Source organism: Acipenser ruthenus, chromosome 6 (assembly GCF_902713425.1).
Source record: "Acipenser ruthenus chromosome 6, fAciRut3.2 maternal haplotype, whole genome shotgun sequence".
Taxonomy (NCBI): domain Eukaryota; kingdom Metazoa; phylum Chordata; class Actinopteri; order Acipenseriformes; family Acipenseridae; genus Acipenser; species Acipenser ruthenus.
This window is the reverse complement of record NC_081194.1, coordinates 20,009,577-20,032,911: the sequence shown is the minus strand read 5'-3', so window position 1 is coordinate 20,032,911 and position 23,335 is coordinate 20,009,577. Positions and strand designations below refer to the sequence as shown.

At 36.7% G+C, this 23,335-nt stretch overlaps 1 protein-coding gene across 2 annotated transcripts in view; it reads left to right on the top strand.

Annotated features, from left to right (window-relative positions):
• The window catches only part of phip (pleckstrin homology domain interacting protein), a 73,459-nt gene that overhangs the window by 25,162 nt on the left and 24,962 nt on the right, over positions 1 to 23,335 (top strand). For both annotated transcript variants that reach the window (XR_004545775.3, XM_034018436.3), the window contains exons 8-18: positions 1,938 to 2,159; positions 4,370 to 4,470; positions 8,434 to 8,504; positions 8,948 to 9,048; positions 9,159 to 9,199; positions 10,046 to 10,144; positions 14,290 to 14,443; positions 14,781 to 14,915; positions 15,673 to 15,801; positions 16,200 to 16,425; positions 17,080 to 17,199. Coding sequence is in view for 1 of the 2 variants with exons in the window: in XM_034018436.3 (XP_033874327.3) it covers positions 1,938 to 2,159; positions 4,370 to 4,470; positions 8,434 to 8,504; positions 8,948 to 9,048; positions 9,159 to 9,199; positions 10,046 to 10,144; positions 14,290 to 14,443; positions 14,781 to 14,915; positions 15,673 to 15,801; positions 16,200 to 16,425; positions 17,080 to 17,199 (1,399 nt within the window). In the remaining variant the exon portion in view is untranslated. The remainder of the gene's footprint in view (positions 1 to 1,937; positions 2,160 to 4,369; positions 4,471 to 8,433; positions 8,505 to 8,947; positions 9,049 to 9,158; positions 9,200 to 10,045; positions 10,145 to 14,289; positions 14,444 to 14,780; positions 14,916 to 15,672; positions 15,802 to 16,199; positions 16,426 to 17,079; positions 17,200 to 23,335) is intronic.

Here is a 23,335-nt window from a genome sequence, read left to right as displayed (position 1 = left end):
ACTTATCTTCAGTGGGACGGACAACCTTTTGAATTATTCAATTTAAAAAGAAATGTGTTCCTTATATCTTGTACATGTTTGCAAAACAAAATAAAAATGCCAAATTTTAAAATTCAACTTTGTTTAAAAGGTAAATTAATTTAAAATGAATGCTAAAATGAACTCCTATACAGGTTTTTGTTTATTATTTACAGTATTTAAGAAGGTTGTTGTGTTTTTTTTGTTTTATAAACCACCTGTAGTAAACTGAACAGCTAACATTGCATGGGATTTTCTGAATGAATTGTTAACAACTCAACTGTGACATTTACAGCTTCATAGGGGCAGCTTTACTTGTTTTAATAATAAACAACCACTATTTGTAGTAATAATAATAATAAATAATAATAATAATAATTAAAAAATAAATAAACCACTGATTTGTTTTCATATTTAGTTTGCTTCCAAGCTACATTAGAGCTTGTTGTCATGAGTATAACCACTTGCTACAGCATGCAGTAGCTGAAGAATGGTGTGTGCAGTTCGTACTAGTGGCAGGAAGGTTAAGGAGCTTTTGTGTCTGCAGCTGAAACTACCTTTTCAGGGAATTCCAACAAGCTGGTCTCATTTCTGATTAAGTAAGTGTGCACAGGAGGTTAAAGAAGGTTCTCATTGGATGAGACTCAAGATCAAAGGTAAACATAGATCCACCGTAATACTTCCAATTAAATTAATAATAAGTGATTAATTAACTGTACAAGATGGTTCCCCGTGTTCAATTTCCAATGTTTATTTGTAGGCCTGTTTAATTTAGTCATTCCACCACAGCATGTTCCTAGAGACACTATACAGTGTTCTGTAGTCAAATATATATAAGTAGGGAAGCAAAGTTATGATTTTCCCAAACCGAAACCGACATCTGGATAAAATTCCAAACTGAACGATACCGACCAAAAGTTTTTTATTTATTTATTTTTTTTGTACATTGAAAAAGCTTTGGCAGTCTAAGCACTTTTGGGAGCTTGTTGAACACTGCTACATGTATCCCTTAATTTTAATATGGTAACATAAATCAAGTTATGATAAGACTTGCCTGATTGCCCTCAGTAGGGTTAACCGCAGCTTCAGATTTAGTCTGGGTGTTCAGATGTCAGGGTCTGTTTTCTTTGTAAGTTTGTTGATGAAAGGTGTTGCTGCTAACCTAAACATTTCATTAAAAAAAAAATCCTAACAATTAAAAAGCTGATGCTGGAAGTTTGAGTTAAATTGTTGAATGTGTAGCATCTGTTAAAATACCCTGTAAAATGAATGATGTTAAACTGACTAAAACAGCCAATTTCAAAAGTATAGATGTTTCTGTTAGCAGGTCAGTTTATATATAAAACAGGCTATAATAAACCAGCATATTAAATACAAACGTTGCATGTTTTCTGGGGGGCTGGCGGTGAGCCTGATTTATAGCTTTCATTTTTTGCTGCTATCTTTGTGACATTTTAAATTAGAAGGGTTTCCTCATCAGAAACTATTTTAAAATGCTGCCAAACATCTTCGTTATTTTGAAGCCAACATGTTAAATAATTGCAATTTCAAAAACCATGAGCTGCAGTTATACTCGGACGTGGTTTGCCACTTAAAATCAACCGTGGCGACAATGGGGGTACCAGGAAAATAATAACTAAAAAAGCTGAATGTCTCTAAATACAGTATTTTACTCTTTCTACATTATGTCTAATTGTATTATACATTGGTATGACTGATGCAATAACACTATATTGTGCTTATTTATCACAACATTGTGGTTCGGTTTTATTGAAAGCCAGTTGGACGTGAAACGCTGGAAGAGTTGATAAAAAAAAATAACCAATCATAACCAACTTGCATCCCTATAGAAGTATGCAGTGAAACAGCTGGAATAACTAACAGTAACTCAGGACTTCTTGTGCTCTAATTGATTTCAGGGCTCGGATGATTGTTTAGTTAAGATCTGGGCAACTGATAATGGCCGGCTGTTAGCCACACTGAGAGGACACGCGGCTGAGATCTCTGACATGGCTGTGAATTATGAGAACACCATGATTGCTGTAGGCAGCTGTGATAAAATGATAAGAGTCTGGTGTCTTCAAACCTGTGCCCCCCTTGCTGTTCTAGAAGGCCATGAGGCATCTATCACATCACTGCAGGTAAGGCAAGGCAATAGTGTTTTTTTTATTTTTTTAAATCATGTTCTTTTATGTGATAAACATTTTGTATATATGGAGCAAGTCACTTCTCTGTTCATTGGGTAGAAGCAGGACCCCACTATAGACAATATGTACCACGATAGTAACGCTGTGCTGTGTAAGTAATTTGCATTTCTCAGTCTTTTTGCAGTCACTTGGGAACTAATCTGAAATGGCAGAGAAATTATATTTGTCTTATAGCATTGACTAAAGTGCAAGATGTGTAACACATCATACGGTAGTTCTACCTTCCAAACATCTGTCCACTGTGACTGTGTCCTTTTTAGTTCTCTGTTTTTGTTCAGTCCCTAAATGTATTTTATAACTGTAGAAGACCACTTTCATCCAGAACCAAGGTTGGTCATGAAGGACAGGTTTTGCTTGTATTCTTGTATGCGGACAGGCGACAGGTTATTTTAGAAGAATTCCATGTGCGTGAAAGCTAAATACAAAAAGCGCCTAAAGAAAGGAAAATAAATTGATAATAGATTTATCTGCAGCACAATCCAGACTGGAAGTGCAACAGAATAAAATTGATTTTTACCTGATCTGAAACTGATATGATAGGAATCGCATTTTATACCGCATCCCTTTTTTCTTAGAATGACATTTAGATATCTTCCCAAACAAAAAACATTAAAAAAATATATATATATTAGTCGGTCCAGAAAGGTGTAGGGCTGCATAACTAGAAATAGTGATTTAGTTCAAACCAAAGTCTATAGTGATTTACTGTGCTTCTGGATGTGGCTTAATTGGTCATGATTTGGTTTTCCAACAGGACAGTGTCACGAAGTTCACCAATAAAGCATATTAACGTATATACTACAAACAAAGAAAGTTTAAGAATTACTATTCTTGAATGCCTTTGGGACTGTATGGACCAGATAGCATAGCTCTGAGAAATGCAGTGTTGATCAGAAGTCGCATAGTCACGGACCAAATGTCAGTACAACTGTTCTGTGTGTTTGCAAGAGGCGTGTAAACAGTCAGTATGTCGGTGGAAATGCATGTGATTTCACTGCAGATTTACAGTGAGTTACAGTTGCTTTACTGGTGACATTACTATTTGCGTGACTTCTGAATAACCCTATGGCATTCTAAAGGCGATTTGGAACAGTATTTTGTAGATGCATGGCATGATGTAATGCAGTCAAAGCAATGGTAAAGCTAAAGTATAGTAAACTTAATTTGAAATTTGCATATAAAACTTGGTCTTGAATGAATTACTGAATAATGTGAATGTTAACTTGGAGATGTTACTGCTTTCTATACAGTGTAGTATATAATTAGTGCTAAAAACTGATTAAAACACCCTTGATACAAAAAAAATCGGTGTATAGCCAATAAACGAAGGAAAAACACTGAAAATGGTTGCTCAATAAACGCTGACTTCACCCCTTTCCCATAAAAGAAACAAAAACAAACAACCTTTCCAAGTGCAGGTCGGCAGTGTCCCTCCTTCCTGACTTGTATGTCATTGATTCGTTCTGAATACTTTAAACCCACCCCAGCAACTGAGAGGCAGCAAATTCCTACATTTATATTGGAGTCTCTGCTTGCAAGATTTAAAAACAAGATTACAATTAGGAATAGAGGCTTTTTCGTGGGATTTAAAGCTGTATTACAGTTAAGATACGGAGGATTTAAAACAGAATTGCAAATTGTGGAGAAATGTAAAAAAATGCCTACACACAAAAGAAGGTACAACTTAAGTGTGCAAGTACTGTTGAGTTACTTTACATATTTTGACAGAAAAAAACACCCAAGCATTTTGGAAAGTAACCTAAAACAATCATTTCATATAAATAGCTAAAAATAAGCACTGAAAAATTTAATTAATTAAAAAACAAAAATCAGAAGCCCTGTGGATAATGAATGGTAATTAAAATAAACAATATCAAGAGCTATATGCTGAAATAAAAAAGCTTCAGCTGACAGCCTGACGTAATTAACTGGTGTTAATTAGCATTTGCCGTTAATTACACAAAAGCATACCTGCACACATGGTGAATGCCAGTTTATAACAAAGTAAATGTTATTCTTGTAAACTTGTTCTGCTAGCTGCATATTTTGACCCTTTGTCCAGAACCAATCAGATCCTGACAGCTCAGCTTGTACGATAGAATTGTATTGACAGTTGTGAACACCTGCCTCTGATTTGTTTCTAGTTTTCTCCACTGTGCAGCGGCTCCAAGAGATATCTGTCTTCCACCGGGGCAGACGGCTCCATTTGTTTCTGGCAGTGGGATGCCAGGACATTAAAATTTAGGTCAGTTGCTAATTATACCAATCTTTTTTAATATAATATATATATATCAGTACTGTGCAAAAGTTTTAGGCAGGTGTGAAAAAATGCTGTAAAGTAAGAATGCTTTCAAAAATAGACATGTTAATAGTTTATATTTATCAATTAACAAAATGCAAAGTGAGTGAACAGAAGAAAAATCTACATCAAATCAATATTTGGTGTGACCACCTGTGGGAGGGTGCGGGTATTCACTGACACGGGAGACAGAAATGGTAGTTGACAACACCACACAGGTGCTCAGTTTTATTATTTTCTTTTGGTACTCTAGTGAGGTGTACCGATTTCGTTGAGCCCGTAGAGGGCGCTTGTGGTCCGTGGTCTGGCTACCAGCTATGGTATCCAGAACCAACGGGGAATACCACGGCAGGGTACTCAGCTGCAGTCTCGCACTCGCAGGTGCTCACAAATTATAAAAAACGAAAAAGGCAAAAAGAAACAGGGAAAATAAAACACAGTAAGGAAAAACTACAAAATAAATGTGCTGCACTTCGCAGCGTGAATCTCCCCAGTCGCCGCTACCCGTACGACCCGGGACTCCGTCCTACACTCTGCTGTCTCACTGTATAACAAATACTGGGGCTGCCCAACGATCCCCCACTTTCCCCTTTCTTTCTTTAAAATTATTTTCTTTGATTTTTCTTTCCGGGCGTTTGTTATCCTCCCGTCTGTTGGTAGGCAAAGCGAGACCGCCTTGCTCGCTGTTCCAGTTTAAAGGGGCAGATCTGAGGAAACAACAGAGTGTTACTTTATAGGTTAGCAATCCCATTAAAGTCCGCCTCCCAGCCACTCAGAGAGGGGAAAAGCACACACACCCTCTTCCCCACCTCTCCGTGTCACCGCCATGACTGGCAGGCAGACCCAACGGGACTGCCGCCCCCTTCCTGCAGCATCGCGCATGCGTCAGACGGCCAGTCCAGGTCTCTCCCTGTTACACCACCCTTTGCCTTCAAAACAGCATCAATTCTTCAAGGTACACTTGCACACAGTTTTTGAAGGAACTCTGGAGGAAGGTTGGCCCAAACATCTTGGAGAACTAACCACAGTTCTTCTGTGGATTTAGGCAGCCTCAGTTGCTTCTCTCTCTTCATGTAATCCCAGACAGACTCGATGATGTTGAGATCAGGGCTCTGTGGGGGTAATACCATCACTTCCAGGACTCCTTGTTCTTCTTTACGCTGAAGATAGTTCTTAATGACTTTCGCTGTATGTTTGGGGTTGTTGTCATGCTGCAGAATAAATTGGGGGCCAATCAGATGCCTCCCTGATGGGTATTGCATGATGGATAAGTATCTGTCTGTACTTCTCAGCATTGAGGAGACCATTAATTCTGACCAAATCCCCAACTCCATTTGCAGAAATGCAGCCCCAAACTTGCAAGGAACCTCCACCATGCTTCACTGTTGCCTGCAGACACTCATTCGTGTACCGGTCTCCAGCCCTTTGGCGAACAAACTGCCTTCTGCTACAGCCAAATATTTCAAATTTTGACTCATCAGTCCAGAGCACCTGCTGCCATTTTTCTGCACCCCAGTTCCTGTGTTTTCATGCATAGTTGAGTCGCTTGGCCTTGTTTCCACGTCGGAGGTATGGCTTTTTGGCCGCAAGTCTTCCATGAAGGCCACTTCTGACCATACTTCTCCGGACAGTAGATGGGTGTACCAGGGTCCCACTGTTTTCTGCCAGTTCTGAGCTGATGGCACTGCTGGACATCTTCCGATTACAAAGGGAAGTAAGCATGATGTGTCTTTCATCTGCTGCAGTAAGTTTCCTTGGCCGACCACTGCGTCTACGGTCCTCAATGTTGCCCGTTTCTTTGTGCTTCTTCAAAAGAGCTTGGACAGCACATCTGGAAACCCCTGTCTGCCTTGAAATTTCTGCCTGGGAGAGACCTTGCTGATGCAGTATAAATACCTTGTGTCTTGTTGCTGTGCTCAATCTTGCCATGGTGTATGACTTTTGACAGTAAACTGTCTTCAGCAACCTCACCTTGTTAGCTGAGTTTGGCTGTTCCTCACCCAGTTTTATTCCTCCTACACAGCTGTTTCTGTTTCAGTTAATGATTGTGTTTCAACGTACATATTGAATTGATGATCATTAGCACCTGTTTGGTATAATTGTTTAATCATATACCTGACTATATGCTTACAAAATCCCTGACTTTGTGCAAGTGTACCTAGAAGAATTGATGCTGTTTTGAAGGCAAAGGGTGGTCACACCAAATATGGATTTGATTTAGATTTTTCTTCTGTTCACTCACTCTGCATTTAGTTAATTGATAAATATAATCTATTAACATGTCTATTTTTGAAAGCATTCTTACTTACATTTTTTTTTCACACCTGCCTAAAAATTTTGCACTGTACTGTATATATATATATATATATATATATATATATATATATATATATATATATATATATATAATAAAACATAAACAGTATCACTCTACCAGGTCACAACATGTGAAACTGCACTTGAATTTTGTTAGTATTTGTTTTTGTAGGGATATGATATTTTTGCTTGAGTGCTGCAGCTGGCATGGTTTTATACCCAGGTAGCCTGGATACAGAAGTTAAAGATTAATAAGAGATCTTAAACATGCTGTGAAACTGTCACAGTTGTTTTAATGCTGTGTTACTCATTAATAAGTAGAAAAATGGCATGCTTGGTATATGTGTGTTTACAGAAGTGATTTGGTTATCTTTTTCTTTTCTTTGTTTTTTAACTGTGCTGTTTAACCAATAACAGGATTTTAAAAATGTAGCAATATCACAGGAAAACTAAATCAAAACATCAATTTATTTGGATTTTTTGGTATATATATATATATATATATATATATATATATATATATATATATATATATATATATATATATATATATATATATATATATATATATGTATGTATATATATATATATATATATATATATATATATATATATATATATATATATATATATATATATATATATATATAATTTTCAGAAGCACACATACTACTTTAGTCATCTCATCATTTTGTCTTTGTTGCTGCTTATTCAAGAATTTAACCAAAATCTCATAAACCATTTCAGATATAGACTTCATATTTTCCTCAACCTCATTTGTCTGCCATATTGTGGCCATGTGACGTTTAGGTTTCTGGAGGATACAGACCAAGCAGTTTGAGAGATGCTGTCAAAGCACAACGGTATTCTGTGATTCTCTAGTCAAGTTTATAAACACCGTCCAGTAAAAAGTTGTCTCGGTAACCTTTACCTATTGGTAGCACCCATTTTATGGCCGCATTTATTTTAACCTCCTGTCATATTTCAGAAACTGATTGCGGTATTTACATGTTCATGCATAGTTTTTAATAATTGCAACTTCTACTGATTTTTGTCACACATCTATTTAATTAGCATTTACATATCATTACCTTTTAGGTGCCATTTCCTCTACTGTTCCCCTGGAAATGCATTTTTGAAATATTTTATGTTGTTGTTATTTATTTATTTATTTATTTATTTATTTATTAATTATTGTTTATAATTGATCATGAAACTAAGTTGAAATACAGCTGTGATCGGTAAGAGTTGATAATGCTGGAAACATTAAAAACATGTGGACCCCAAACTTATATAATTATGTGTTTTATGTTTCTTTACTGTTTTGTAATGCAAGGCTGTGTGGACTTTTACTTTATGTCTCACTGCCAGAAAATTTCAGCCAAGAACTCTTCGTTTCAAATCTCTGTCCCTGACCAGGGGAGATGAATTACTTATAACTGAATTGCTACTTCCTTCCTTTTATCTCTGCCCTACCTAGATGTAAACCCGCAGTACATATCAGGAGGAACCTTCTATTATGATTATGTATTTTCCACAGGTTTTTTTTTTATGCACAGACACATTTACTGAACTTTCCTTTTGTGTTTTTAGTCAGCGACCAAGTAAATTTACAGAAAGGCCAAGACCTGGAGTCCAAATGATCTGTTCTTCCTTCAGTGCTGGTAACACATTCTCACTTTATTGTACTGTTTTTGGTTTTAGGTTTCTTGTTTTTCCTATAAAGCTAAGCATCTGAACTAGGACATTTGAAAACAAAGGGTTTTTGTTTTTGTTTTCCCTTTGGCAAATAAAAAGCTTTTTTTTTTCAAGGGAGGGGGGTGAGTGCATATTGGTAGTGGCTTTTTGTTTCCTGCAACATTTGGTTTTGCCCTGCTGTGAAGCATATTCATTAAAAATGTTAAATGAATTGATAAACATTTGTACTGTCAACACTGTGGACTTCTAAGAGTTTGTTTTTTGCATTTATTGTATCTTCACAACATTTAACCTCAACTATTTTTCTTACTCTGTTTCGAGTTATTTGTCATGTTTGCCTTGAATAATATGTAAATTGCTCTCAAAGTGTGAAATTTAATGTTACTGATACCTTTTTTTTGTTGTTAAGGTGGAATGTTCTTGGCTACAGGAAGCACAGATCAAATAATTAGAGTGTATTTCTTTGGATCAGGACAGCCTGAGAAAATATCTGAATTGGAATCTCATACTGTGAGTATTGAAAACTTGTGCTTTCAAAGTAAATACATACATACATACATACATACATACATACATACATACATAAGTGACAATGTATTTTTTGTTTCTGCTTTTGATAGGATAAAGTGGACAGCATACAGTTCTCTAACACTGGTGAGAGGTAAGCGTTCTACTGTAAATACATGAACATGTATTTAAGACACCTGTTTCTTCACATTTATCCTATTTTGGACTCAGTAAATACAACAGGTAGGCCATTTAGGGATCAATATCACATTGGCACAAAAAAAAAACCCTGCATATAACAATCTGGAGTATTTGCTAGTTTCCAGCCACTTTAAATCACTAGCTCTAAGGGTAAATCACACTACAGTTTGCCAAAATACCCAGCAAAAAAGTTTCAGTAACATTACATTTCACACTTTTAAGAGAGCAATGTACATAACTTTATTATTCAAGGCAAACAACATGTGACAAATAACTTGAAACAGAGTAAGAAAAATAGTTGAGGTTAAATGTCCAATGTCTGCCATCTGATATTGTACAATATACCACAGCATAGTGAAGTGGGTTGTCATGCCATAAGAGCAGCTAAACTAGCCTGACCTTTCAAAGGTCCTTCAATGTTCACTAGCTTCAAACACTGAAACTATTTTTTTATTGTCTTGTACTTATCAGACAATTGTTTAATAATTTTTATCCATTACTGTACAGTATACATCATAATATGATCACTGCATTTTTTTCCAGGAGACAGCAAAAGCTATTAAACGTACTGAAACATTAGGAAGCTTCCAAGAAGAATAATGTTAAATTGTCTGTACCGACAAGTGATTTATATGACAGTTTCTACCTGCAGCAAAAATAGCAAAGCATACCTCATCAGTTTCACTTCCTCTGTTCTCCAAATTGATGTGCAGCATCAAGCACTTGCAGTATATCTAGTGTGCCAAGGGAAAGACCACAATTAAGAAAGCTACAGAAAACTGACATTCTATCCTCTCAGGTTCGTCAGTGGAAGCCGAGATGGAACTGCACGCATCTGGCAGCTCCACCAACAGGCTTGGAGAAGCATTTTGTTAGACATGACTACCAAGTTGTCTGGGTATGTACTGTAACATGGGAAGTATGTATTAGGATGCATTTACAACAACCTCACTGCTGTTTCTGCCCTTGTGTGTACTGTAATTTGGACATTATAGTGGTATATTATAAAAATAATAAAGAAATGTCCATTCAACCAAACGATGACGAGGTTCAGACCAATACCTGAAGAATTTAAGTTGACGTTTTTAAAAATACTTGCTGATATAAATCTGTCATATTTGCTTTCAGAGGGCGAAACAAGAGAAACTAAATAAAATCTCCACTTTACATGTTTATGAGAGATTTAATATAACTCCCCCCCCCCCCCCCCCCCCCTCCCCCCCCCTCCCAATCCCGTATGATGATTTAACTCTGTATAGGTTTTGTCAGTAGTGCACACAGTATAGCCGTATGGTCAAGCACCATACACTGGGTGCAGATAGGGAGGGTTCATAAACAAAAAACACTTTATTATACACTTTATTTTAATCTAGAAGACTTGCAACTGACGGAAATCTGACAAAGAAACACTAATGCATTACTGCCCAAAACCAGCTTAGGACATACATTATTGTGTGATAATACATTTTTTGACCCATACATTATTCTGTTTATATTACATTAGTTTACTGGTGTTTTTCTGTACTGCTAGATCAGTCTGCAGTCTTGAGGGAACCTTTCCTAGAACTGCAGTGTTGAAAGAGTTGACTTCTGAAGGTCTACTAGAAATAGCTTTTTAAGCAATTGTGTGAATGAGAATGAGCAAATGTTGCACTTACATTGTTACCTCCATGTATCTTGGTGTCCACTTATCCAATTGTGGTGAACTTTTCATGGTAATTACCCCATTGCCAGTGAAATGCTGCTGAGCAGGTTTGAAAGCTTGCAGTACATCAAATTAGGGGAACTTGAGCGCAACAGCCACAAAGCTTTGAAAAAATGTACAACAATCCACTGTCTGCTGCACCAGAAAGGCTTACATAAACTGTGCTGAATAACTATGCAGCTGTAGGGAGAATAGGTGTTTAGATACCTAATTCAAGATAATTAATGTGTGTAATGGTTTAACTCAGTTAGCACTCTTAAGCTCCTTTCACACAGACGAGTTATGACAGCTCAGAACCTTCACTGATGCGGCATTTTGGTCTGTGTGAATTGCCTTTACAGTCACAGAGCCGTCATATTTTATGCCGTCTCTGAACCACCTTGCGAGGACTAAACTCGCGCTAAAGTGGGCGTGGATTGAAAGTCAGCATCACACGTGACTCTATACCAGACAAGTTGGGTATTTTTGTCGTTGGTGCTACACGCTTTCATTTTTTTCAAATACAATGGCTGATCAAAAACGAGATAGTAATTGGAGACCGGAAGAAGTTCAGGAATTGTTAACTCCCCCCCCCCCCCCCCCCCCCAAATAGTTTACCCACGTTATTCTGCTTATTTATTTATTTGGTTTTGTTTCTGTTGCCTTGCCATGAAAACAATCTGACTGACAGGTTTGAAAGTTGTACTCGCGCGATCTTTTTGGCTGTGTAAAAGGGTTATGATGGTATTATACTGGCATAGATTGCACACTTTCATGCTGTGTGAATGGGCATTTTAAATCATTTTTGAAACGTCTGAGACAGCTCAGTAGCGGCATTTGTGTGTGGAAGTGGTATTAGTTACAAACTTCTCAAGATCGCAAGGAAACAACTGCACAATAAAACATGCAACAAACACTATTGCATCTTTTATACATTTTATCAAAAGTTTTTGAGTAAAATACGGTACAAAAGTAGAAAAGAAGATTAATATAAAAATAGCAAAAACCAGCAAAATTAATCTCAGTAAGTAGTAATATTCAGATATCTCAGCTTCAGTGTAAATGCACTGTAATAGCCAGCATTCATTGTCTATTCTATAATTAATACCAGATATCAGCAGATATAATGATATGAATATGTAAGCATGATCACGGTTTGAGTAAATGAGTTGGTAAATAAATTAATTTTCAGTGAATTCTAATGACTGAGATATTACGAAATCATAATCAATTCTTATCAATCTGTTGTTAAAATTCAATGTTATTTAAATAGAACCATGGCACACAAATATTTTAACACCAATTAATTTGTTCTTTAAGAAAAATCCAGCACCTGTTATGCAATTCAATAGCTTACTATGTTTTCTCTAAGATTTAGTTGTTAAATTGCACTCATCAAATATTAAACTAGCCCCTTTTAGAAAAACACTCCTGACTACACCCCTTTACATTTTACAACCATCAACTTTCCTGCAAGTACGTACATTTATTTAATTTCCCAAGTATAGTTTCTGTAAATCTTTCTATTTAGTTTAATTGGGAATACTCAATAATGTATTTCACAGAGTTGATGCAGTAGCAGGGCGAGGGAGTGGTCCATTGTTCAGGCTTATTCTATGAGAAGAATCCTCTTTTGCTGGAGAGCTGTAATTTACGGCAGAACTATCCTTTCCTAGTCAGATAGCCCAGTCTATTTAATTGTTTTTAATTGTTGTGTCTTCAATGGTAATCCAGTTAAGGGACCTCCTATTAAGTCCTTTAAACAGTATGTGAGTTTTCTTACAAGTTAATTGAATCATTCAGGGTTCTTTCTCTGAATGTCATTTGCAGCTGGCAGTTAATGTTTTCTGATTATTGGGTGCTTTCTGGATGTTATTTGTAGCTGGCAGTTCAAGTTGTTATCCACTGCTCTTCATTTCTCTGACTGACTAACCAAACTCTGTGAACTAAGAAAGGCTTTTTCCTGACCTTGAAGTTACTTACCTGGGAATCTTAAGCCATCTTGGTTGAACTGTGGGCCTCACTTTATCATGTGTTGCTATAGTTACCAAGCTAGCCCTACTCCCTTTCTCATCTTCTTGTTACAATTTTGAAGATGCAGTGTAATTATAAATATGTTTAACCCAAAAGAACAGGGTCCTCACTTTATCTCTCTGGTTGTCATACAGACGAGGCCAGCAAGTCTTTAACTCCCTTCTTAATTGCAAAAATAAATGGGTTACTACTGAGTTATCTGCTGATTTCATTCCACTGTGATATATTTTCTCAACAGTGCATGACATCACAATGACTGGATCTTCTTAATTTTACTTTCAAGCCGAAAAATTAAAGTTGTGAATTTTACAGAATTTAAAATATAGTTCAGGATGTTGTCTCATTTAAAAACTTTTATAGGAAAGATAATGTTGTTGGTTTTACAAATACCTCAAGTAACTATGAAAAACAAAATTCACTTAAATGACAACCACTGATATTCTGTTTTATTTGAATATGGAAATCCTCATTTGAGGTATTCAATAAAATGCTCCCAAGAACACTGGAAACGGCTAAAGAAAGTGAGGTTCCCTTAAACTGACAAACCAGGAAGTAGGTCACTTTATTAGAATAAAAGAAAAAAAATATGTTATTGTCTGGAAAAATAATACTATACTACCAAGCACAGATCATAGTCTCCTTTGTTTCCATTCTGGCAAAAATAAATAAAAAGTATATAAACTTATTACAGAACAATGCAGATATCATAGCTTATAACTACACCTTAAGTTTTCAAATAAATACAGTATGTATTGCACATGTTACAATTTCAGTAAATAAACATGTGGCACCTCTCCAGAATCTGTTGCAGAATCATTTACAATGCACTTTCAGTTTATTTGTACGGTTCATCTAACCATAAGTTAGCTGCACCAAGTCTACCAAGCAATAATTTCTTAAACTTCCTTAGCTGTGAAGAAAATTATAAAGCAGGAAATTTACTCTACTGTAGACACTGCTAGAAAGGAAACCTCTTGCGTTTGCTGTTCTAAATATAGAGCACCCTTTACTAGGTGGTGAAGGGAAACAATTTCTTTAATAAGATTGAGAAGCCTTTATCTATGGAACTTCCATGCATCATGTGTCATACAATACTAATATAGTGTTTTTAGTTGGCTGATCTCCTAGGGTTATTGGTAGCAGCAGCAGCACCAACATACATATTTTTATAAATAACAACATACATCAGTACAAATTGTAAAAGCTCATGAATTACAAAGGAAAGTGTATTTTTTCTGTAACATTTATTATATGACATTTCGACCTTTAATATAGGGGGTGAGAAATTCCATAATTGACTTCATCTGCTAACATTTTTATTCTAGGAACAATCCTCCAGGGTTGGAAGACAAAGTAACTAAAGTGAAAGTTACGATGGTGGCTTGGGACCGACATGACAACACTGTAATCACAGCAGTGAATAACCTTACACTCAAGGTTTGGAACTCCTACACTGGGCAGCTGATACATGTCCTCATGGTAAGTGATCGTATGTGCAATAAAGATATGACAAATAAAGTAATACATGTAATAATTTTAAGATGATGATGTGTTCACAGCTCACTAAAACATTGCATTTAGGGGAAGGAGGAGCTGTGGTCCGGTTTAATGCAACATAAACACATTTATTTATTCAAACTGATTTGGATATAACACACCATTTATTTTGGTTGTTTATGTAAATACACCATAGTTCATGAAAACCTAGTTTGAAATGTGATGGATCGGGTTTTGCAAGGATTAAAAGAAGTGTCTATTTACAGGTATATACAGTTACCAGAGCCTGATGTGCAAATGCCTTTTTGTGTCTTTGCAGGGACACGAAGATGAGGTGTTCGTACTTGAACCTCATCCATTTGATCCCAGGGTGCTCTTTTCTGCAGGGCATGACGGGAATGCCATAGTGTGGGATCTGGCAAGAGGTGTCAAAATTCGATCCTACTTCAACATGGTAAAATAGATTTGTAGTTAATTTCTCCCCAAAAGTGAATTGTTTATTTTACAGTAGGACAGTGTGTTTTCTAGTACTGGAATTTCAACAGCCCATTTTACTTGATTGTGAAAATAACTCTGGTTAGACTTGTTCCACTTTGAATAAACACTTTTTTTTTAAAAAAAACAACTATTTTTATTCATTTTCCAATTTTTGGAATTTACAATTATTATTCAGCCTGGTTCACCGTTGCAACCCCCATACTGGTGTGCGGTGAGCCGAGTACTCCCCAGCCAACCTAACCCCTACCCGGCCCGGGCAGCGCTTGGCCAATTGTGCGCCGCCCCCCTAGGAACTCCCGTCCACGGTCGGCAGTGGCATAGCTTGGATTTGAACCGCCAATCTCCAAGCTATAGATAGGGCACATCGTGCACTCCGGGTATAGTGCCTTGTACCGGATGCGCCACTCGGGAGCCCCACATTGGTCCTTCTCATAGCTCTGTTTTAATTGTTAACTATACATTATGTTTTATTGTGCTGTTTCTCCGTGACCCACTTCTACAATTGTAACCAGCTACATGTCTGATTTGTATAAAAGCAGACACACACACACATATGCACACAAAAAGTTAAACTTATTTGCTTAAATTGGTATCAATAATTTTACCACTGCTACTTAATTTTCATACAAAATCTACACAATAATGCTTTTTGATACTGTGTTCGGCCTTTTAAATTCAATGATGTCCTCTCCTTTGTGAATTATGCGTTTCAGATTGAAGGCCAGGGCCACGGTGCTGTGTTTGACTGTAAATGCTCACCGGATGGACAACACTTTGCATGTACAGACTCCCATGGTCACCTCCTCATCTTCGGCTTTGGCTCCAGCAGCAGATACGACAAGGTAGAAAACCCTTGTGGACCAGCATTGCTTTAATTGTATACTTATGGGGCTTAGATCACAAGTAAAATGATTTATAGTATGTATTTATATAATACTGAGGTTTTTATTTCTGCTTATATCATTATTTCTAATGTGTACTAAGTATTCCAGTACAAATTGCTTTTTAAAAAGGCTTCTCATAGCTGGTTGTGGAAAATCTTTCTTGGTAAGCATGGCAAATATTGTAATAAGCATAAACAACAGTAGGGAGCCACAGAAAACATGCACGATGTTATCCCTGTAAGGCTGAGCTACTTAAAATAAAAATAAACTGCTTCTCAAGAATATAATCTCTCTATCAAAAATACAACTGGTATGCAGATTAATTCACTAACCACTGGAACTTCCCTCTCTTACAGATAGCAGACCAAATGTTCTTCCACACTGACTACCGGCCTCTAATCCGTGATGCCAACAACTATGTGTTGGATGAGCAAACCCAGCAGGCTCCACATTTAATGCCTCCTCCGTTTTTGGTGGATGTGGATGGCAACCCTCACCCTTCTAGATACCAGAGACTGGTTCCAGGACGAGAGAACTGCAGGGACGAGCAGCTCATTCCCCAGATGGGTGTCACTTCCTCTGGTATAGTAAAGGGACCAATACTAATGTTGTGTTCACTAACACCAGTTGCTTGAAGTATCTACAGTATATATCATTTATTTATTTATTTATTTTTGACATACCAGATTTTAATATTGTTCATAAGGATTTTTTTTAATTGTTTTTCCCCATAAGATATCACTGTTGATCCTGTCTGCTAAAACACTGGCTCAGATGTCAGTTTGTTTAAGCAGGATTTCATTCTGTGTAGTATATACTCAAGATCAGATCGGCTCTAGTAAGTTTTGTCTTGAGGGGCCATTCTTGTAGAGGCTGAAATGTAATTTCTGGAGTTTTCAAACATCCAATCAGTTGCGTGTCCAGGTCTGAGGAAAAGAAAATGCATGTACTATTTAATGGTGATGGGTGTATTGGCACTTTTAAAGCTGTTAAGATGTTGCTTCAATTACCGTATACTGTCACAGCCAATCAATGAAGTGACAAATCAGAATGTTGGTATTGTTTGGAGAAAAAGATGCATGTCATATAAGCAAAAGAGGAATACAAATTTTACATTGTTTTTATAATGTAGAAAAAGAAGTAAAGGCTTAACATTTTTTTACGCATTTTGTTTCTTAATGATACATTAATACAAATATTTACAAGTTAATTATTTCTTCTCTATTTTCCTCTTAGGGCTAAATCAAGTTCTTAGTCAGCAGGCGAACGACGGATCAAGTCCCCTAGACACCATGATTCAGCGGTTACAGCAAGAGCACGATCAAAGGAGCAGCGGCTTGAACAGAGGAAGCAGAGGTCATTTCTCAGGCTGTTACACACTCTTTTGTGTGTATCTATCTATATCTATCTATATATATATATATATATATATATATATATATATATATATATATATATATATATATATATATATATATATATATATATATATATACACACACACACACACACATTGGTGCTGGGACAAATATCTGAATATTCTTACACATGCTACAAATGACAAAAATACCTTGCACTTATTTACCACCTCACCAGGATTTGCACGACAGTTTAAAAAAAAAAAAAAAAAAAAGGCAAATGAAAAAGAGCTCCATGTGATATGTGAGATTAATCTATATAAAAAAGAAAACAAAAACACAGAATCAACTCAGCAGCTGTTGAGCCTCCAGTTTAAAGTAAACAAACCAGATTATGCGCACACACTCATAGTGGTGTCTACGGAAAGCCATCTGGGACAAAAATCGCGTTGTGCTATTTTAGAGCAAGCCAGAATATCATATGACAGAAAAAAGGCAAGCATTATTCTGAAATGCCTCGCTTAAACAGTGCCCAACTTCCTTAAAATGTTGTGTAGTGATTTTTTTTTATATAGATTGTATATCGAAGTTAATGTATATTTGGTAACATTTTGCTTCCCCAAACTTTTAATTTGCTACTAGCTTTTTTTATGCAGTAGCATTTTTCTGATACCCTACGCTGCAGTATATGACTGACCCTGAGTGAATACCTATATAATTACCGGTATTCGTTTTTTTAACATGTACATTATTAGTATCTTTCATAAAGTGAAAATCAATCAATCTTTGTTTTATATAGCGCCTTTCATAATGGACTTCCATCACAAAGTGCTTTACAAGATAGTGAGGAACAATGCATAATACATAAAATACAGTGAAATACACGGAATAGTACATTAAATAAACAGTAAAAAAAACAATGCAAATACATTAAATACAGGCATAATACATTAAATACAAGGCTAGGATGTGAATTCTAATCATTGTGGATGCGCGTGTCATACAGAATCATGCGAATAAGATGGAGTGAAAAACCTGAAATAGCAATTTAGACAACAGCTAATAACAGATATCAGTGGGCGACTGTGGGAGCTACACACACTAAAGCTGGGAGAGAGTTTCAGATAGTCGTGGCAATGAGGCTAAAAGAGCGCTCTCCGAGTGTGGTGCACTTTTGCTTGGGTATAACAAGCAATCCAGAGTCAGAGGACCTAAGTTGACGTGTAGGGACATAGCGGGTCAGCAGGTTGGAGAGATACTCTGGACCTGTGTGATGAAGGGCCTTACAGCCAAGCAGGAGAATTTTGAAAGTAATCCTGAACTTTACAGGTAGCCAGTGCAGCTGGGCAAGACGGGGGGTAATGTGATCATGTTTTTTACATCTGCTAAGGATCCTTGCAGCGGCATTTTGAACCAGCTGCAATCGGTTTATGGCGCGTGACGGAAGACCACCATAGAGAGTTGCAGTAGTCGAGAGGAGATGAATGCATGACAGAGTATCTCTGCATCTCGGAGGGAAAGGTAGGGACGGATCTTTTGAGATGTTTCGGAGGTGGTAGAAGGAGGATTTGACTACAGATGAGATTTGGGCATCAAAGGAGAGGTTACTATCTAGAAGTACTAAGGCTTCGTACTGTGGGGGAAGGCAGCAGCAGTTTCCAAGGTTCAAGGAAGCAATATTGAGATTCTTGAGTTGAGTTTTCGATCCTACTAGAAGTTGTTCAGATTTGTTTGTTGTTGAGCTGAAGAAAATTGGCAGACATCCAGAAAAAACATTGCTAATAGAGCTTCCCGATTTAGTTGACTCAGGTTTGTACTGCCCCATGTAGATACACGCAAGCCCACAATGCAAATTGTATTGGACAGTGGAGTACAAATACCTACAGTACAGAACAACATGGATACAATCTAAAGATATGAAGTTTATTTTATAGACCAAAAGTAAAATTAAATAACTGTTAAAAACATTAAGATTTTATAAGATAACAGGCAATGACCTAACAGGTTATTAAGTTTATTCAGTGTCTATAGAATGCTAATTTAATCTGTCATGGAGATTATTTTGTTATAATGTTAACCCTGGTTTCACCCACTCTAAAAATGAACACATAAAAGGTATATAATTATTACTTTTATCAAAATTCTGACTACAAAAAAAAAAAAAAACAGGAGCAAATAGCTAGCTATAACATTACCATGATCCAAGTAACGTCTTCCTTGTTTTATCTTGTTTCTTGTAGTAATTCCATTACTTAGTCGAGCAAAAGGTGGTTTCAATAAATACCTTCTGATTTAAATATAGGCCTACTATGTGATAGTTTGGGATAGTCAGTCTATGTTAATTTTTTTTAATTATTTTTATATATAATTACACTATGTAACACAATTTTTGTTCCTGGGTATTAAGTGTTATTTCCTAATTGCTTATGCCTCGAAAGTATAGAAAATGGCTATTATTCCCCACAAACTTTGCTTTTGTGACCAGGACAGTGATATTTTGAAATTTACCTATTTCCAATGAGAAAACGGGCGAATTTATGTCTTTTCGTTCACATAAAGTCAGAAAAAAACAACATATGAATCCAAATTAACATGTATTTATACTAAAGTAATACAAAAATGACTACAAAAGATTTAGAAGTGAGTAGTTTTTCGAGATTTACGGTTATACTGTAAATCACTTTCACGAATCAGCCCCCAAATGTAGTCTCCCATCATGTTCTCGTTATACTGTCCTTGGTAGCGGCGTTCAAAGTCCAGTATATCCTGGTGGAAGCGCTCGCCTTGCTCCTCCGAGTACGCTCCCATGTTCTCCTTGAATTTATCAAGATGAGCATCAAGGATATGGACTTTGAGGGGCATCCTACAGCCCATTGTGCCGTAGTTCTTCACCAGAGTCTCAACCAGCTCCACATAGTTTTTCGGCCTTGTGATTGCCCAGGAAGCCCCGAACCACTGCAACAAAGCTGTTCCAAGCCGCTTTCTCCTTACTAGTGAGCTTCTTGGGGAATTCATTGCACTCCAGGATCTTCTTTATCTGTGGTCCGACGAAGACACCGGCTTTGACCTTTGCCTCAGACAGCTTAGGGAAGAAGTCTTGAAGGTACTTGAAGGCTGCCGACTCCTTATCTAGAGCTCTGACAAATTGTTTCATAAGGCCCAATTTGATGTGCAGTGGTGGCATCAGCACCTTCCGGGGGTCCACCAGTGGCTCCCACTTGACGTTGTTCCTCCCCACAGAGAACTCGTCCGCTGTGGCCAGTCCCGCCTGTGGTAGTGCGCCTTGGTGTCCCTGCTGTCCCAAAGGCAAAGATAGCAGGGAAACTTGGTAAAACCGCCTTGGAGACCCATCAGGAATGCCACCATTTTGAAGTCTCCTATGACCTTGATGCCATCTCAGAAAAATGCAGATATGTATCCACTTAGGCAGCTGGAACTAAACTGAACTGGTGGGCTTAAGGCCCCTGTATTTATACTACTATTTATATTACTGGAAAGTTCTAGAAAGTCCTAGAAGTTACTCCAAGTTTACTCAGCACTGAATCTATCTGGAATGTTCTGGAAAATAGGTACATTTCAAAATATCACTGTCCTAGTCACAAAAGCAGTTTGTGGGGAATGATTGCCATTTTCTATACTTTTGAGGCATAAGCAATTAGGAAATAACACTTACTACCCAGGAACCAAAAAAAAAGAAAAAATTTGTTACACTGTGTTATTAGTGTAATAAACCGCTACCAAATAAGACCATTTTGCTATCTACATTCCAGACAGGTAGCAAATCTTCACTACTGCCTTTAGTTAACTTCTAGCCCTGATAGTATATTTTTTGTTGCGACTTTGTTATGTGGAATGTAATAAATGAGAAGCAAAACGGTGAGTTTTTTTACCTTCATTTTACAATGCCATTTCCACATTTGTTTTATTTGAAGTGTTTTAAAGTGTTTTAAAGTTAAATTTCAGTTTTCGTTTGCTTGTTCAGCTACAAAAAGGCAGCAGTAAATCTTGTGTTATTAGTTTATGAAAACGTGTCTATGGCCACTGTTTACTGTGAAGAAACGGCAATGGCAAGGAATGAAAAAATAAATAAAATAAATGCTGTGTCAACTTTATGTACTATTTATTTCAGGAATAAACTTGTTATTTGGCATCCTTTGTTTTGTAGTTAATTCACTGGGGTGAAGTAAGTCCTACACAACATATTCTTTACTCCTGGAATATATTTTTCTATTTTAACCACTTCAACTCCAGAAGTAAAAATGAAACCCCTTCCCAGGTACAAGATTTTGAAAATAATAATAATAATGTTTTCAAAACTGTAATTGCTATAAAATGTTAACATACACAAATAAATGACTTTAAAATGTGTTTTTCATTAACCCTTTATGCTGCTGTGTACCACATACCCATATTTAATATAGAGATAAAAACCTTTTTTTTTTTTGTAACAATGAAAACAAAAACGCTGCTAATAACAATCAGTAAACAGTAATTATTGAATAAAAATCAAACAACGTCAAAACATGTGACAGTATCGACTTGCTCTGTCCATTTATTGAAATGTTCAATACAACAGAACCCGGGGTTGCCTTTGCAACCACTGCACATTTTTCTTTTGTCTTTTCTTTTGTTTTCATTTTCGTAGCAGACCCTGCACCTTTTTTACGGTGTCTGCTTCGCTTGTGTTTGAGGGATAGTCACAAATGCGTGTACACAGCTACTTTGCGCAGGCATTGTGATGGATCTGGCTGCCGCGTTGCCTGTACCCAGTGCTGTGCTTTGATAGTATTTTGTCACAGTACTGCCATTTCAAACCAGACAGCTTCCTGTTTGCAGCTGGCTTACCTGTAAAGTAGCTGCATGCTCTTCTGTTTGTACTATTCCTGGCTCCACATGCTCTTCATGATCATCGCTGAGTGATGAAGTCAGCATCACTGTTGCTGGTATCGAAATCCTCCAAACCAATTTCACTCCTGTTGCTCATTATAGAAAGACCACGTACATTGCCATGTTTAGCTTTCGCTAAAAACTATATAAACTATAACTAAACAAGTAAAACTAATAATACATCAAAAAATAATAACACTATATATATACTTGTAAAAGCTGAATGGCTTCATGCAATATATCTCAGCCTTCTAAACGCCCACAGCTACAGACTGGAATTGCTACATGACCCGCAATTGGATAAAAATGTCACCTGACCCTCCCCCAACTTTTATTGCACATTCCACAGTACTAGCACTGCTTTAGAGAATGAAACCTGAAACAATAGACTGAGAAACCAATCATAGAATAGAATGGGGAACTTGACGTACGCAGGTACGGCATGGTACTGTAAGTGGGTTTTCAATTGACGTACGTGCATACGTCATGGTATTGAAGTGGTTAAGTGTTATATATTGTAAAGTCTTGCTGTAAAATAAAGGCACACACACAGGGGCCATGGCCACGCCCACTGCCCCTTGTGCTGTCTCTGCCTGCGTTCAGAGCAATATAATGGCTTTTAGTACTTTTTGAAAACGAACAAATATTTAAATTGATCGAGTATCCGAACATGAAAATCCTGTGTTCGTCCCACCACTAAATATATATATAAAATAAAATAAATTAAAAATTAGTCAGTGCTTGGAAATTGTGGTCTGTGATTTGTTTAAAACATCATCATACGAGCAAAAATAGCTTGAACTATTGCCCTAACATCCTTACACTATCGGGCAAGAGTCTGACCTCTGACCTTTGATTTGTTTACATCATTGTCAGTTCCACCACTTTTCAAAGGAATGCACTACACCTCCATTCCTAACAACAAGAGAAAATGGCTGAATGAAAAAACAGCGATTCTGAAAATGAGTAACAAAACATACTGCAAAAGAAAGAAAAAAACATTGATAACTATGAACTTTCTGTTTTTATTTTCTTTTATTTTTATTTCCTGTTTATTTACTCGGAATTGAATGGATCAAAGTTCAAGTATGTGTGTGTGTGTATATATATATATATATATATATATATATATATATATATATATATATTTTAGAATGGCTCAGGATGCAAATATAGCCTTCATCCATAGATTGATTGATTGATTTATTGATTACACAACTCCAATACAGAGTACAAGATACACAATG